Below are 17,444 nucleotides of genomic sequence, written 5' to 3'. Positions count from 1 at the left end.
GCACATCAAATTTTATGTGTCATAATTTAAAATGAAATTTATAAAAATGTGTAAAACATTGTTGCATAACTTTTAAAAGTAACAAAAAACAAAGCAAAACTAAAGAAGAAAGACCTTGTAACCTTCCCAACTTGGTCTAGACGGTAGGCTCGAATCCAGGAGATTACATCGGCCACCAAGATGGCCTTATGAAATCAGAGATTTTAAATAGCCAAATTAAAACATTTGTTTATTTTTAGAAAGACTTAGTCTATTTTTAAATAACAACTCATGGGTTGATAAAATATGATTAATTTAATATTTTTCTTGTAAAAGGTGATTACCATTGAAAACTTAGTTAACTTCTAGTGTATTTATTAGACAGAATTTAATTATGACCTAGTAGCGAAAAAGTGATTTTTACTTGGTTTTAATAAAACTATTTTTCATGCCTTAATTAAATAAAAGTCATATTTTAAAATTAAGTTAAATGTCATGCATGCTAAATAACCCTAAATATGAGTCTCATGCCACAAAATATATAAAACAATATAGTTTCAAAATAACTGAAATTATAAAAACAAGCCTAATAATAATTTCATAAAAATAAAATGTTTCTGAGCCCTCTGTATGTCGTGTCCGCATCCTAACTTGGTGGGTTATCTGAAAGGATGAAAAATAAAAGAGGGTGAGCTATGAAGCTTAGTGTGAGTTCCATTATAAGAAAAACCAGAATAAAATGAAAAACAAATAAAGCACATGGATTAGCGATTTTGAGATTAAAAACACCCATAAAGCACCTTAGATTAATAATTTTTCACATAAAACACTTCACTTATCTATTTCGGTATTTAGAATTTTATATGCATGTGCTTATGAATGCAATGTAGTTTCAAATTAATAGGCAAGTCCTAACCAACTCTGCTACACACCTCACTTATGAGTTCCCCAAAACCCATCTACCATATCACTCCGGATTGTGGACAAGCCACCACTGATTTGTAGATAAGTTGTCACTTTGAGAAGAAAAATGTGGGTAAACCACTAGTATTTTAGATAATAAAAAAACATTTGCAGTTACTACCACTTGTTGTGGGTGCACAACATATTCGCAGATTAAACAAACTGCCACTGGGTTTTGTGGACGAGCCACCACTTGTTTGTAGATTTAATAAATTGTCACTCTTCTTCCGTACAATGTCTCACCCCATGCAATGCATTATTTCATGCTTTGTGTTATGACAAATCAACACTAGTCGTAGACATGTAACATGTACTCAATTCATCACTAACACTTAACATACTTATCATGTTCTTCGCAGGGTGGTACCAGTATTATCACTTTCAAGTTAGAAGTTTCACTTTACCAGAAAACACATAATGTTCACGTATTATGTGATGTAATAAGATCCCTTAAGGCATTAAACACAAATTTCAGAATTCACACAATATAAGGGAGTTAATTGAGTAAGGGAAAACTCTAAAAATAATTTAAATAATGTACAGGGATTAAACAGGAAAAATCATACTATTTACATAATATTAATAATTTAGTTAATCAGATTATGGATTCTAACATTACTCGTATTATTAGGGACTTAATTGAATAAAATAAAACACTAAAAATAGTTTAGGGATCAATTAAGGACTAAATTGAATAAATCACAAAATTTTGGGTAAAACTGTAAAATTTGAAAAATAGGGCACTTGTTCGTGTGGCTAGGCTGTGTTAGATGCCACAACCCCTGTGGAAAGGTTACACGGCCGCGTAACAAACTAAGGCCATGTGGTTTACGAACTACACTAGGGTTTCCAAGGAATTTGGTCATGTGGTAGGCCGTGTAGTCCACCCGTGTGGTCTATACACAATATGGCAAACCGTGTTGAAGGGTCATGCCCATGTGAGAAGCGAACTATCCTAAGGTTTGTATGGGGACATGTCATGTGGTTCACATTCCTGTATGGCCCTATCTTAGGCACGATTTTTCCCCAATTCACTTGTAAAAGAACACACACCTTTCACCGGGAGACCGAGTGACGTCCCTCTCATTCAAATCTGATTCAGGGTACCTTCAAGAGGTCCTTCAATCGACAATTACACAAGGATTAATGGTTGATTTCAAGATAAAACAAGATGGTTGAAAGTTTTGATTGAAAATTGAGAAAGATCGTTTAATCGATTGCAAGATTACCATTAGATAAAAATTTTTAAAGATTTGAAATCTAATCATTGGGATTGAGGCGTACTTACTGATTCTTAATGGGATTTTGAAGATTATCTATGATAAATTCAACACTCGGAGGAAGAACAGGTTGAATCATGAATCGATTTTGATTTGGGATTTTAGAAGATCAATTTCCAGCAAAGAATGTATTTTTTTGTGAAAAGAAAAATAGGGAATAAAAGAAGATAAAGGATTTAAAGAGAAGAAAAAAGAGAGTTCAATTTAGGGTTGAAAAGGAATTGAAAGCAATATATAATTAAGAAAAGTTATTAAATACTTAAGGTTTCAAAATTGGAGGGGCTGATTGGGCAAATAGCCTTTCTTGTTGTCCAAAAAAAGAAATGGAAAGGAGAGTGGCATGATTTAAACTTAGGGACAAGAGGGAAATGCAAAGCCTTACCACTTAAGCTACTACCCATTCTTAGTTTATTTCTACCACATTTAATATATATACTAGATTAAGTTTGTTCCTTAGTTGCTGAAAATTAAAACAAAAAAAAATAGGAAGAGCGAGACTTGAACCTTAATTTTCTAAGCAATATACTAAACTCTTAACCATCAAGACTAAGACTAATTTCTTAGTGATTTTGTTAATTCTAACCTTATGAATTTTGGGGTGTTACAGACCTTTTTTGTAAAAGTATTGAAAAAATTAAAACAAAAATTTTTAGAGTATCCATTTTTCTTTAACTTTTTTCTTTTTAAATCATTATATTAGGAAGTGTTTGGAAAGCTACTTAATAATTGGTTTGAGTGTAATTGCTTGTAATTATAGAAAAGTAACATGTTTGGTAATCATTGTAATTGGTGGACCCTACTAAATTAGGTTGAAATTGAAACACCCAATTGCACTTTCCAAATCTTAAGGGGATGAGAATTTGAGTAATTAAGTGGGTAATTAAACCCAAATCCAATTACCTTATGGTTTTTCAATCACTCATACATGATTTAATATAAGAAATTATTTTTAGATAAGTTTAAGTTATAAAAATTATATTATAAGTACAAACATGTATGAGTGTTTAGGATGATTATATTAAAAAATTCTAAAGTTAGATTATAAATCTTAAAGATTATATTATTTAAATTCTAAAGTTATGGTAAAAAATATATTATAAAATTAATTTGTGTTATAAAAATATAAAAAGTGTTATAATATGCTTATGGGTAAATTACACCAACAGTAACTCAACTTTGATGCAGTTGACAAAATAGTCACTCTAATTTCAATTCAATTACTCAACTTTCGAAAAATAACAAATCAGTCCTTTTAACCAATTTTCGTTATAGACGTAACGAAAAAGTGACATAGCATCCTACTGTGTAAACGACCTCAATTTAAAACCCTAGCTAGGCTGGGGAATAAAAGAAAAAGAAGAAGCATAGAAGAAGAAGAAGAAGAAGTAAAAAAGAAAAAGAAAAGGAGGAGGAAAACAAGAGAAAAATTCTAGAGTGGTTTAGCAGCAGCATGAGGTTGTGGAAGAACTATGCTCCCAAGGTGTTGGAAAACGAGTTGCCACTAAGTTCAACAACTTCTAACCGAGTTAACTCATCGAAAGTTGATTTCGAGACATACCCAGATAAAGAATTTGCTTTTAAAGCAAGTTCCAATAAGCTAAATGAAAGTTTCGGTAGAAACCCAATGAGTTTGTTGTAACTCAAGTCGAGTCACTTTAAATTCGTAAGCGATTTCAGTAATTTCTCGAACAGATAATTATGAGAAAGGTCTAAGGTTTCAAGAGATTTGAGAGCCGTGACTAAATTAGGAATCGAGAAAAGAAAAAAAAAGGTTATGGATCAAGGCGATGATGAGGCAAGCTTCACAAAGAACAGTTCTAATGATAAAAACAGTCGAGAGATTTTCTTCGCCATATCCGGCCAAATGTGTAATATCCCGAATTAGGGCCTAATCGGAATAGTGGTTTCGTGACCACAAATCCGAGATAGAAATAATTATTTTATAATTATTTTGATGATTATGATATGATTGCATGATTGTGTGAAAATTTCGTGATGAAATTCTATGCCTAAAGTGCTTAAATTGAAAGTAGGGACTAAATCGAATAAGCTACAAAGCTTGCATTCTAGAAGTTTTTAGTATGAAATTGTTTTGGAATATTAATGAGGAGGTCTTAAATATCAATTTGACCAATTTTAAGTTCATGGACAAAATTAGGACATGGAAGGAATTTTTGGAAAGTTTAGTAGTAAGGGTATTTTGGTCATTTAGTTATTAAAATGAATTAAAAACAAAATTAAAAGCCAATTTTTGTCCATCTTCTTCATTAGGCCGAAATTTCAAGGGTTCTCCATAACTAGGGTTTGTTTCAAGCTTCCAAGCTCCATAGTAAGTGATTCCGCGCCCCGTTTTTAATGTTCTTTACGTTTTTGGAATCCCGGTAGCTCGATTAAGCTTATGTTAGCAATAATTCAACCTAGGGTTTATATTTGGAAAAATACCCATAGGTGAAATTTGTGTATTTTGATGTTTTATGATAGAATATGGGGTTTTAAATTATGTTAGACAACTTGTACTACTCGATTTTAAGCAAAAACGAGTAAAATGGCTTAATCGGTAAAAATACCTAATAGTCACAAGTACATGTTAGAGTGAGAATTTGATGTTGCCATAGAAGAGAAAAGTGATCAGCATGTTGTAAAACATAAGAATAAGGAATAAAGTTTAATCCCGAGCCTAGGGGCAAAAATGTAAATATGCAAAAGTTTAGGGGCAAAATTGTAATTTTGCCAAAATTTGAGTTAAGGATTAATTTGATAATGTGAGTATTAAATGAGCTAAATGTGTTATTTTAGATCAAGAAAGACGTGGAATCAACCTCAATCGAGGAAAAGAAAAGATTGTGGACTAAATTGCAAAATCTTTGTATTTTGGTACCAAGGTAAGTTCATGTGTAAATAATGTAGCATAATTGTTATTTTTAAGTTATTGATATTAATTATGTGTTATGTTGAATTTCATTATGAAATGTATGCTTTGTGGTTAATTTCAAATAATATGTAAATTATGTGAGCTACTTGTTAAATATAATTGTTACCGAGTATTGATTTCGGCATTCTACGGAAGACGGCAAGGATAAGTGTTCGAGGAAAATTCCGTTTGAACCTTAGGAATAGATTAGGATACAAGTGACATGTCACTAGGATGGTTGAGCATCCGAACTCGTTGAGTTGAGTCCGAGTTCACTTATGGATGCGAATGTCCGAACTCGTTGAGTTGAGTCCGAGTTCGTGAGATGTAACTAGGCATCCGAACTCGTTGAGTTGAGTCTGAGTTCACTTATGGATGCGAACGCCCGAGCTCGTTGAGTTGAGTCCGAGTTCACTTATGGGCGGGTTACATGGTAGCTTGATTACATATGAGGCACTTATGTGCAAATTATCCATGTATCCGAATTATATTCCGATGTGTTCAACGGGTAAAGTTTTACTCAAATGGAGGAATACTCGAGATGAAAAGAGACGTATTGGTAAGTGATGAGAAATAGATATTTTGGACAGGTATGTATTTAACCCTCGGGTTGAGTGTTGATTACAACCATGATAAGGTAATAAGATGATGAAAAATGATTAAAAAAATGTGATAAGTGTGTTGATGATATATGCTAATGTTGATTATGTTGAATATTGGCAATATCCCACATTAGGAAAAGATAGAAATGGAGGGGGTTTGGTTTGTTATGTATAGAACCCCTCCCCCTTTGGTTGTATCATCCCAAAATCTTCTCCTTTGTAATATTTCTAGAGGAAATATTAATTTGGTAGTGTCCGAGGACGTAAGCTAAATTGGCCGAACCTCGTTAAAACTCTGGTATTTTATTTCTTATTTGTTTTCTTTTATTTAATAGCTTTATGTTGGTTATATTTATTTAGTTATTATTGCTATAAATATCTAAGTGAGTTCTGTCTAGTTGTTGGGTTTTAAGCGGGACCATTGTGACCCCTCCAATTTAACTGGGAATTTTCTTAGTATAATTGTTGGCATAATAATTATCTAAATATTTCTGATAATATTGTTATTAATATTATCGTCGCTTCCGCAACAATTGGTATCCGAGCCAAGGTTTTGTAGTATGCTCTGTGTTTGCAGCTTAGTCTGATCTTACACATCAGAAACATTTCCTAAAGCTTGTGGGTATTCTGCATTTGGTGGCTATTAAGTAGAAGCTATGGCAAAAATGACAGAAGAAAAACCATCCATATCAACAACTTCCACTTCGTACATTTTGCCGAGGATTGGAACTGCAAATACGAGATTTGTAGTGGAAATTTTTTATGGAACAGGTCATTTCGGCATGTGGCAAAGTGAGCTTCTAGATGCCCTCTTTCAACAGGGTCTAGATATTGCCATTGAGGAAGAAAAACCAGAAGGGGTTGATGATAAAGAATGGAAGACCATCAACCGATTGGCATGTGGTACAATTCGATCATGTCTTTCCAGAGAGCAAAAGTATACATTCAGTAAAGAGACTTCTGCAAGTAAATTGTGGAAAGCATTGGAGGAGAAATTCTTGAAGAAGAACAGTCAAAATAAGTTGCATATGAAGAAAAGACTGTTTCGTTTCAATTATGTTCCTGGTACCACGATGAACGAGCACATTACCAATTTTAATCAGCTGGTGGCTGATTTGTTGAATTTGGATGTGACTTTTGAAGACGAAGACTTGGCATTAATGTTGTTGGGATCGCTTCCTGAGGAGTTTGAGTACCTTGAAACTACTCTACTTCATGGAAAATCGGAAGTAACTTTCAATGAAGTAACTGCTGCATTGTATAGCTATGAACTACGCCGAAAGGATAAGTTGAAAGGTTCAGGTGAAGCAGCAGTGGAAGCATTGGTAACAAGAGGTCGTCAGCAAAGTCAGTCTAAGGGGAAGAGAAGAAAGTCCAAAGGTCGAGCTGTTGCCAAAGATGAATGTTCTTTTTGCAAAGAAAAAGGACATTGGAAGAAAGATTGTCCAAAATTGAAGAAAAAAGGGAAGACTCCGCAAGATGCAAATGTTGCAGAATGCAATAGTGAAGCAGAGTCAGACTTTTCTCTTAGTATGACATCTTCAACATTATATGCAGATGAGTGGATCATGGATTCTGGTTGTTCCTATCATATGTGTCCCATTCGGGAATGGTTCTTTGAATTTCAAAAACTAGATGAAGGGGTTGTTTACATGGGTAATGATAACACATGTAAAATAGCCGGGATAGGTTCAATTAAACTGAGGAGTCATGATGGATCTACTAGAATTTTGCGGGATGTACGATATGTCCCAAAGTTGAAGAAGAATCTCATCTCTTTGGGGTCGTTAGAATCTAAAGGCCTAGTTGTGACAATACGAGATGGAGTTCTTAAAGCAACTTCAGGAGCATTGGTGATGTTGAAAGGCATAAGAAAGAACAATCTGTATTACTACCAAGGTAGTACAGTGGTCGGGACAACAGCAGCAGCAATTACGAGTACCAAGAAGGACGCTGAGGCAACACAGCTGTGGCATATGCGTTTGGGCCATGCTGGTGAAAAATCCTTGCAAACTCTAGCCAAGCAAGGATTATTGAAAGGTACAAAGACTTGCAAACTTGAATTTTGCGAGCATTGTGTTCTGGGAAAACAACGAAGGGTGAAATTTGGCACTGGGATTCACAATACTAAAGGTATTCTGGATTATGTGCATTCTGATGTATGGGGACCGTCCAAGACTCCATCACTTGGAGGAAGACGTTATTTTGTCACCTTTATTGATGATTTTTCCAGACGAGTTTGGGTGTTTCCTATGAAGAACAAAGATGAGGTGCTTGAAGTTTTCCTTAAGTGGAAAACTAAAGTTGAAAATCAGACAGGAAGAAAGATTAAGGTTCTCCGATCAGACAACAGTGGAGAATATAAAAGCGATCCTTTCCTGAAGATATGCCAAGATTGTGGCATAGTAAGGCACTTCACCGTAGGTGGAACACCGCAACAGAATGGGGTGGCAGAGCGTATGAATCGAACGCTTGTGGAGAAAGTTCGATGTATGTTATCTAATGCTGGATTAGATAGAAAGTTTTGGACTGAGGCTGTGACGTACGCTCAACATCTCATCAATCATTTGCCATCATCTGCTATAAATGGCAAGACTCCTTTGGAGAAATGGTATGGAAAACCTGCTACTGATTATGACACCTTGCGCATTTTTGGTTCTATTGCATATTATCATGTGAAAGAATCAAAGTTAGATCCAAGAGCAAAGAAGGCTCTATTCATGGGCTTCAATGCTGGTGTTAAGGGATATCGTTTGTGGTGTCTAGAGGCAAAGAAGACGATAATCAGTAGGGATGTTACCTTTCATGAATCTGCCATGTTGAATAAGGTAAATCCAGAAGGAGTGAGTAGTACTTCGCAGCAGGTGGAGTGTACTCCGCAGCAGGTGGAGTTTGAGCAGAGTGTGGTAATTCCAGCAGAAGGTACCACTAGTGATTCTTCATTGGCAGATGCAGAGTCAGATGAGGAAGAGGTTTCAACCCAAGAACCTCAACAGCAATCAGAGCCAATTGCAGTCAGAAGGCAGAGACGAGAAATTCAGAAACCAGCTCGTTTCACTGACATGGTAGCTTATGCACTTCCAGTTGTTGATAATATTCCATCCACTTACACCGAAGCCATTCAGAGTTTAGAGAATAATAGATGGTTAGGTGCAATGGAAGAGGAAATGCAATCTCTAGAGAAAAACAAGACGTGGAAGCTGGCACAACTACCAAAAGGGAAGAAGGCGATTGGTTGCAAATTTGAAGACACTATTGAAGTTTGTGTTATGAGAAGATGTTCGAAGATGTGGAATATCGCCAAGGTGGAGATTTGTTGAATATTGGCAATATCCCACATTAGGAAAAGATAGAAATGGAGGGGGTTTGGTTTGTTATATATAGAACCCCTCCCCCTTTGGTTGTATCATCCCAAAATCTTCTCCTTTGTAATATTTCTAGAGGAAATATTAATTTGGTAGTGTCCGAGGACGTAAGCTAAATTGGCCGAACCTCGTTAAAACTCTGGTATTTTATTTCTTATTTGTTTGCTTTTATTTAATAGCTTTATGTTGGTTATATTTATTTAGTTATTATTGCTATAAATATCTAAGTGAGTTCTGTCTAGTTGTTGGGTTTTAAGCGGGACCATTGTGACCCCTCCAATTTAACTGGGAATTTTCTTAGTATAATTGTTGGCATAATAATTATCTAAATATTTCTGATAATATTGTTATTAATATTATCGTCGCTTCCGCAACAGATTAGTTTGATTGTTTGTTATGTTATTTATTATTTACATATGAACTTACTAAGCATTTATGCTTACTCCCTTCTTCTTACTCATTGTAGTTTTGGACAAGCCAGTTCAGGAGTCGGGATAGGTCGAAGGCTCAGTCACACTATCCGAAAGATTTTTGGTAAATGGCTTGTAAATTTAAGTATGGCATGTATAGCAATATACTTATTTTGTGTAAATGATCTTATGATATGGTGACAGAATGGTTGAGAAAATATTTGATAATGATAAATTATGAAAATGGTAAGTTTAGATTATGTTTGATGTTAAGGAAAATTATTAAGATACTTAGTGCATAAAAACTCATAAGAGGGATGAAATTTGCCATAAACAGAATACTGCAGCAACACTGACGTGAGTTTGAAATTTTACTAAATATCATAGCAATTGAATTTGGTGATGGAATACATATCAAATTTAAGCTTATTATGTCTAGTTTCACATGAAACAAATGAAACAGGTAAAGGAATTATATGTTAGAAGATATTTGAATTTTAGTGAAACAGGGTCATAGCAGTTTCTGAATCCCCTGTTCCTACTTTAGAAATTCACCATAAATTGTAAAGATATAATTAGGTGGTGTATTTTATATCCTCAGAATCCTTATTGAGTCTAGTTTTAGGAGAAACAAACCTCATAGTCATATGAATTTTGTACAGAGAGAAATGTGGTTCGTAGTAAATAGAGGTCAAACCAGTCAAGTCCTGAAACAGGGGTAACTTTAACTAATAAACTGTACTAATTGGCCCTACCAAAAATTTTATAAAAAAATTAGTAGATATTTATATGAGTCTAGATTCAGGGAAAATTTACAGATCTTGATTTCGAGTTTCGTAACTCGAGATATAATTTTTCTTGTGACTGTGACGCAAGTAGCTTAAAAGCTATGAATGTAGAAACAAATAATCCAAAGTTCTAAAAATGTTAAATTAAGCTTAGTAACACCTCATACTCGACTCCGGCGACGGTCTCGGGCGTGGGGGCGTTACAAAATGCACCATCTCATCTCTTCTCAGGTCATCTTTATTTCTTCTTCTTCTTTTTCTTCGTACCAGATACCTTAGGTTTAGAATCTACCATGGTTTAGGGATAAAACAGTGCGATTGTTGTTGATTCCATTTTCTTTTTCTATATGGGGTTTTTGTTTTCTATATTACCTTTTGTCTTAAAACTTTTTTATCAGTTTACTACCATGGTGATGTTTCGTAGTTATCTGATTGTGGGTGTTTTGTTGGGAACATATGGTTTGTATTGAAATGGAAACTCATTTGTCAGTTAATGCATCTTGTTGGTTATACCCATGTGAGGTTTAGACCCACGGTAATTAATGGATGATGGTGATGTTTAAAGTTGACCATCATCTCTCTTTCATGGAAAATGGAAACTACATCTCTTTTTTTTTTTAAAGTTGAACATATCCGTATTAGTGAAAAAGAAGCAGATCACCATATTTGAAAATAGAGATTGTTAGGATGGAGAAGAAGAAACATAAACATATTGGGCCATCTACACAAAAAGTAAAAATATTTATTAAAAAATCAAAAAATGAAGGACGAAAAAAAAATACTCACTCAACTTTGCCTCATTCAACGTGGCAAGTTAACTGACCACATCAACTAGTTAACTAGCCACGTCAGCAGTCCCACTAAGCCTGTGACAGAAAATGTTAATGGGTACGTGATTGATTTGTTATTTTTCAAAACTTAAGTGACTGAATTGAAATTAGAGTGACTGTTTTGTCAACTGCATCAAAGTTGAATGACTGTTGGTGTAATTTACCCTGTGTTTATTTATAAAAAATGGTGAAAAAAAAGTATAAATATAACTTATTTACGTGTCCATATTATATATTATAAAAAAAATAACATCCTTATTTATATAAAAAAAAATGTTACAATTTTTCATCATAGCTTATTTATAAAAATAGTTTGGTCAATAAAGAACAAATGGTGATAAGAAATATACGGTAGATGTTAAAAAGGGAATACCCTCACAAATATGGAAGGCTAGAGCACTTAGATAAATTTGTATATTCTTATTATTTTTATTAGTAACTGTATTGTCGGCTACTTCTTTGACTAATATATTACATATGATGGTTTGGTTTTAGTCTTGAAAAAATAACTTATTTGTCACTCCAACTTTACAAAAAAAATTATTTTAGCTCTATATTTAATTTTTCACCTCTAATAGCCCTTAAACTTACGTTTTTTTTGTCAAACCATCCAGTATGGATGGAAAAGTTAATTGATGTTGATCTAGCATATATGTGAATGTTGTCACAAATTAATTAATTTTTTATAATTTAAAAATTCAAAAAAACTTTAAAATTTATTATTAAAATTTATTTAAAAAATATAAAATTATAAAATAGTTTTTAATATTTTTAAATTTTAAAAAAAATTAAATAATTACTCATAGACATGCATTGGATTGCTACTTAGACAAATTAACAGACTTTTTAACTTTTTCATCTATTTTAAGATAATTTGACAAACAAACAAGTTCAAGAGCAAAAAGAATTGAAAATTTAAATGGCTGGCCAAAATATTTTTTTTTTATAAAATTAGACTTGTTTAGGATTTTTTTTATCATATCGAAAATATGTTTACATTAATTAATATTTTTAAAAATACATAAGAAATTACAATATAATTAAACTCTATCAACCAAACACATCTAGAAAATTACAATTCTTTGTAATTACAAGATAATGTAATTACAAAATAATGTAATTATTACCATAGTAATTACACTTCCGTCCAATTACTATGTGATGTACAGCCCCTTAATAATTTTAATAACAAAAAATCATTGTTTATAACGTAATTAGAATAATTAGAATGTTTCAAAGTTAGAAACTAATTTAGAAAAAGGGTGCAATTAACTCCATAATAAAATAATTATATTTTTTAAGAAAAATAATAATTTAAATAAATCTAAATAAGCTAACATAATGAGAATAGCTTTCATATTTGAATAACTATTATGATATTGATACCATGTATGAGTTCAGTCCAAACCCAACCGAACTTACCAAAAATATTTTAAGGAACCTATCAACATTTTAATTATGAGTAAGTAGTACAATTTATTTGTAATGTACCAACAGATCTTTACCATATTGGCAAGTTTCTTAGCATTGTTGTGATGACATGAAGTGTTTGTGTCACATTTAAGATTTTGAATTCAATCCCTTATATCCTCATCACCCTTAACCCCAATCATTATGAAAAAAGCAGTGCATAATTTATTTATTTTTTTAAATCAAAGTTATCTACTTTAGATTTAAAAGTATATGATTCTTTAATATTTCCTAATCTCATTAATTCCCAAATCCCTATCTAATCAAATTCCCTGATGAAGACATTTCATGTCTAAACCCACATCTTCTATCATCAATACCAATTAAACTAATTCTCTAATTGATAAAAGCTATTTAAATTGATGTTGAGGAGAAATTAGAAATGGTATGCATATCTATGCATCCTAACCTACTTCACCCAAGCCTGTATTTAACCCAGGATTTGTATGAAAGCACTAACATCTTTTATCAAACACACATTTAAAGCATTTACATTTGTATCAAACAGCCCATAATAAGCTTAAACTTTCATTATTTCTGTCAAAAGTAAATTTGAGATATGGAACAAGGTTTCAGTAAAAGTAACAACATATATCTAATAGTTGACACATTCAGCACATATAAATACCTTACAGGAGAAATCACACATATTGTAGCCTTCTAAACAGCATCCACCATATCTCTCTTCCAACATTTAAGCAAATCATTCAAACAAAACCAATTCCAAAACCCTATATTTTATCGATATCTTCGTCTTCGAACTCAATGTAATCATCTGCACCTCCTTCATCTTCCTCATCGACAATACCTTCATTAAGACGAGTGTTCTCTGGAAGCTCACCGTATGCCTTTAAGAGCCTTGCTTCATCGGGCATGTACTTAAGGATCACATCAGCCTTATCATCCTGATAGTCGCGAAGCCCAACAAGAATTATATCACCAGCTGCAATCCAAACCTTCTTGTGCATCTTTCCTCGGATATGGCAAAGGCGCTTAGTACCATCTATGCACATGGCTTCACACCGGCCATTGCCTAGCATACGAAGCACTTGGGCATACTCTTGCCCGTCTTCCTTGAACACAAGTTCACGCTTCTCATCGTCAGCTTCATTCTTTCCTCTCTTCCTGTTCTTTCCTCCCTTTCCCTTGTTCTTCGGCATGGTTTCTTCTTGCTATGATGTGCCAAAAGCCCAAAAAGAAAAAAAAACAAGTCATTTTACAAGCGCCAAAAAGCACAACATCGTCACAATGGAAGATATTGACATCAACATATCATGCACGAAACAAACGAGATATTTTAATAATTCTGACATCATGATAAAAATTAAACAAGGTTGCTAACAAAAAATTGGGGGAAATTGTATATTCTATTTAATAAGAGATAAACAAAAAAGGAATTAGGGAAAAATAATCCAGTAAATATAAAACTTATGAAAAGTTAGGAGTTGGAATCAGACTTGATAAACTCAAATATAATCAAGAAATTAAACAGAAACTCAATCATCATGACACAACCGTTAAATGATAAATTTTCAGAAAGCAACAAAAAGGAAAATTCAAAATCAAATTACTGCAATTGATTAATGAAATTTTGAAGCAAAAAAGAGAAAATAAATGAATACCTTTCTGGCCGCAGCGTAAAAGACTAAAGAGAAGGAGAAGAAGATAAATAGAAATTGGGAGAAAGGAATTTGATTCTTTGTCTACAAATTCCAAAAACTCCAAACCCTAGCTTAAGACTTCCGCTAACATATGGCTATCACGCTCAAGACTCAAAACTTGGGCTTGGGTAATTGATTTGTGCCGGCCCGAGTTTTGTGCGTCTCTCTCTCTATCCCTCTTAATCTATATCATGGGTTTTCTGCAAGAAGAAAACCTATTTACCCATCCATGAATATTATCAATGTTTTTAAAACCAGATTGTGTTAGAAAAAAATTGATTTGAAAAATATAAGGGAAAATAAATTTAGAAAAAATAAAATTTAAAATAAAATCTTGGTTGTGATATTTAAAATAATAAACACTTAATCAAAATTGTACATTTTCGATTCGTCTAAGATAAACTCTTCGACCGAGTAGTTTTTTCCACTATTCTTAAGTTCGAGTGTGGGCTCATTTTGAATCAGAAAATTTTTCACAAAAATTATCAGTAGAGTAATTTCGTTATTTTTCTAAACTTTCGAGTCAAATTGTAAATCAGAGAAATATCTTTAAAAATTCTCTAAACTAATTTTTTCAGAGAATTTTCTCTTTATAACTTTCTCTTGAATTCAAGTCTTGGGTAAAATAATGACCTAATGTTCTCTTTTACAGGGAGAATTTAAAGAATTCAACTATGATTAAACATAATCACTTTAATATTAAATCTTATTAAAATAATAAAATGTATTAAATTAAATTTAATATTAAGATAATCACTTTAATATTAAATTAATAAAATATTATTAATATAAGTATTAAATTTAATTTAATTTAATATTAAACCATTAAATTATTATTTTTAGAATAGTTATCTGAAATCAAATTCTCTAGTAGAGTTCCAATAGGAGTGTAACTCTTCCACTACTCCACCACCGAAGACCAACCGTCGGCACTGCTGTGTTCGGTGATGCAGGTGCGACACCCTTACGGCACCCTGAGTCGGTTCGGTTATTGTCGGTTCGGTACAAGTCAATGACAACCCGACTGGTCCAATCTAGACACCTGTTGGACTGTCAACCTGATTTCACATATTGGGCCCAGTTCGACCATTTTTGGGTCTTAGTCTCGATTTAGGGCTCCCAGACCCAATTTACGATCTCAGGTCCAATTTTCAAGTTCAATTACCCATTGGGCCAATTGTCAGACTTGAAAATTGATTTTCAAAAATATCATATTAATTTTAATTAATTTAATTAATTTAATTTTACTTAATCAAATTTAATTTATCCAAAAATCACTTAGACTTTCCAAATTAATTTTTCAAGAAAATTTTTCAATCAAATTCTCTAGTTGAAAAATTCTGAAGACAATCTAATTTAATTTCACATCGAATAAATTAACTCAATTAAATTATTTCCAAAGTAGTAGAATTTTCTTCTGATTCCAATACAATCCGGTCGAGCTTTTGTTGAGCTAATGAAGGGACCAATCGGACAAATACAATTAGGCTCTAGTAATTATTAATTATGTTTAGAAGCATTGTCCAATAATTCACAATTATTTAATCATGGAGTCAGTCCACAAAAAGTATCATGATTGAAAACTCCTTATTAAATACTCTTTATGAAAACAATTCATCCAACTGTTTTGTCTAATGACCTCGTCATGTGTATGTTACCCTCATATGATATCTTTGATTCCTTTGAGCTAAATCCGTTCACTCAATACAATTTTATTTTATCTCATTGTTACCGTTGTGTCTTCTTAATGATTAATATGATCAGTGTCAACAACTGACTATGATAAATTGCTCGTTCAAGAACAAACAACCTGTGGCCATGTTCCATATTTATCATTCCACACAATGTCAATGAGAGAATATCATTAACTCTTTAATCGAGTTATGAATTCTACTGTTGCTAGTAAAGTCAATGCACACACAAGCCATATACCCAACATACCAGCTATTAGTTTGATCATCTTTAGAGTATAAGTCTCCACTTATATCAAATCACATAAGCTGCATACACATGGTCAGTGACTAACTCGGGATTTAGGTAAATCACACCATGAACATCACAAGTGAATTAATTCTCAAACAGATTCAGAATTAATTCATCTTAGGTTCAATCCAATGTATCATTCTACCAATGAATACATCTATGTTTCTACTCGTGGAATCAACTACTCCGATAGCCAAGACTAGCCATCTCCCCAATTGTAATTGTAAACGACATAATGATCCTTCTCAGTATTTGAATCAAATGCTCACTTTGATTCTTTTATGGGATTACGGACTCATTCAGATTATCTACTGAAGTAAGTTGTCTTTCTCGCAATGTAAACGTTCTTATAATGTCACTTATCTTCAATTTGAACTTAGACAATCAATGAGCTAATATTTGCTTGTCATAATTTAGCTATGCATGCAAAATATAAAAGATAGAAATACATAAGACATAATACTGAAATGTGAAATTAACTTCATTTATTTATTCATCATTCAAATAAATAAATAAAAATAGTTACATGTTTACTACAATACGGACACATTTTCCAACAGATCGGTGGTTGATTTGATCAAATCATTGATTTATTGGTCCAATTGGTTCAACTGATTCAAGCAGTCCAATTAAAAATTATTAAAATTTATTAAAAGTTTCAAAAATATTCGATTCAATCGTCAATTTAACTAATTTGTATCGATTCTCAATTTAATCGGTTCAAAACCATCTAAGAACTGATATACTAACCATTTTCCAATCCAACCAAACAATATTGAATACACCATCGAATGAAAAAAAGTTGAAAGGCCTTTAACTGTGTTTGCAATTTTTTTCTTCTCACGCATTATTGATAAGAACAAATCATTATCACCACACATCACAATAGGTAACCTTTTGCAATTCCAACCCAGAAAATTTCATGGGAAGGTAAATCCTCAACTAATGAACAATAAGTTGGATTCAAATTTTAGGTTTTGACACTTTAAGTATTTAGATTTGAATTTTATCTTATTAAGTGATGTGTAAACTTTATCTATATTTATTTTTAACTTTAAATTTATATTATCTAAAATTATTTTGATGTAGTTATGCCTCTTATAAAAAGATATAAAATATGACATGAGAAAAAGAATACAAAAACTGGGTTTTTTTTAATCAAAATAAATATAAAAAAATTAATTATGAAAATAGTATTGATT

At 32.5% G+C, this 17,444-nt stretch overlaps 1 protein-coding gene across 1 annotated transcript; it reads right to left on the bottom strand.

Moving 5' to 3' along the window:
* Positions 1–13,092: 13,092 nt before the first annotated feature.
* On the bottom strand, positions 13,093–14,667 carry LOC107955729 (eukaryotic translation initiation factor 1A). The gene is made up of 2 exons (XM_016891537.2): positions 14,221–14,667; positions 13,093–13,770 (listed from the first exon to the last, which is right to left on the bottom strand). Exon 2 carries the CDS (start codon positions 13,756–13,758, stop codon positions 13,330–13,332), a length of 429 nt encoding a protein of 142 aa, XP_016747026.1. The 5' UTR covers positions 13,759–13,770; positions 14,221–14,667; the 3' UTR covers positions 13,093–13,329.
* Positions 14,668–17,444: the final 2,777 nt, after the last annotated feature.

The sequence above is a fragment of the Gossypium hirsutum genome, chromosome A07 (genome assembly GCF_007990345.1).
Source record: "Gossypium hirsutum isolate 1008001.06 chromosome A07, Gossypium_hirsutum_v2.1, whole genome shotgun sequence".
Taxonomy (NCBI): Eukaryota; Viridiplantae; Streptophyta; class Magnoliopsida; order Malvales; family Malvaceae; genus Gossypium; species Gossypium hirsutum.
Note: the sequence above shows the minus strand (reverse complement) of the source record. Positions and strands in the feature narration are given on the sequence as shown.

Excerpts from the sequence above, each read along its gene's own strand:
- LOC107955729 (XM_016891537.2), bottom strand. The coding sequence starts at position 13,758 with ATGCCGAAGAACAAGGGAAAGGGAGGAAAGAACAGGAAGAGAGGAAAG.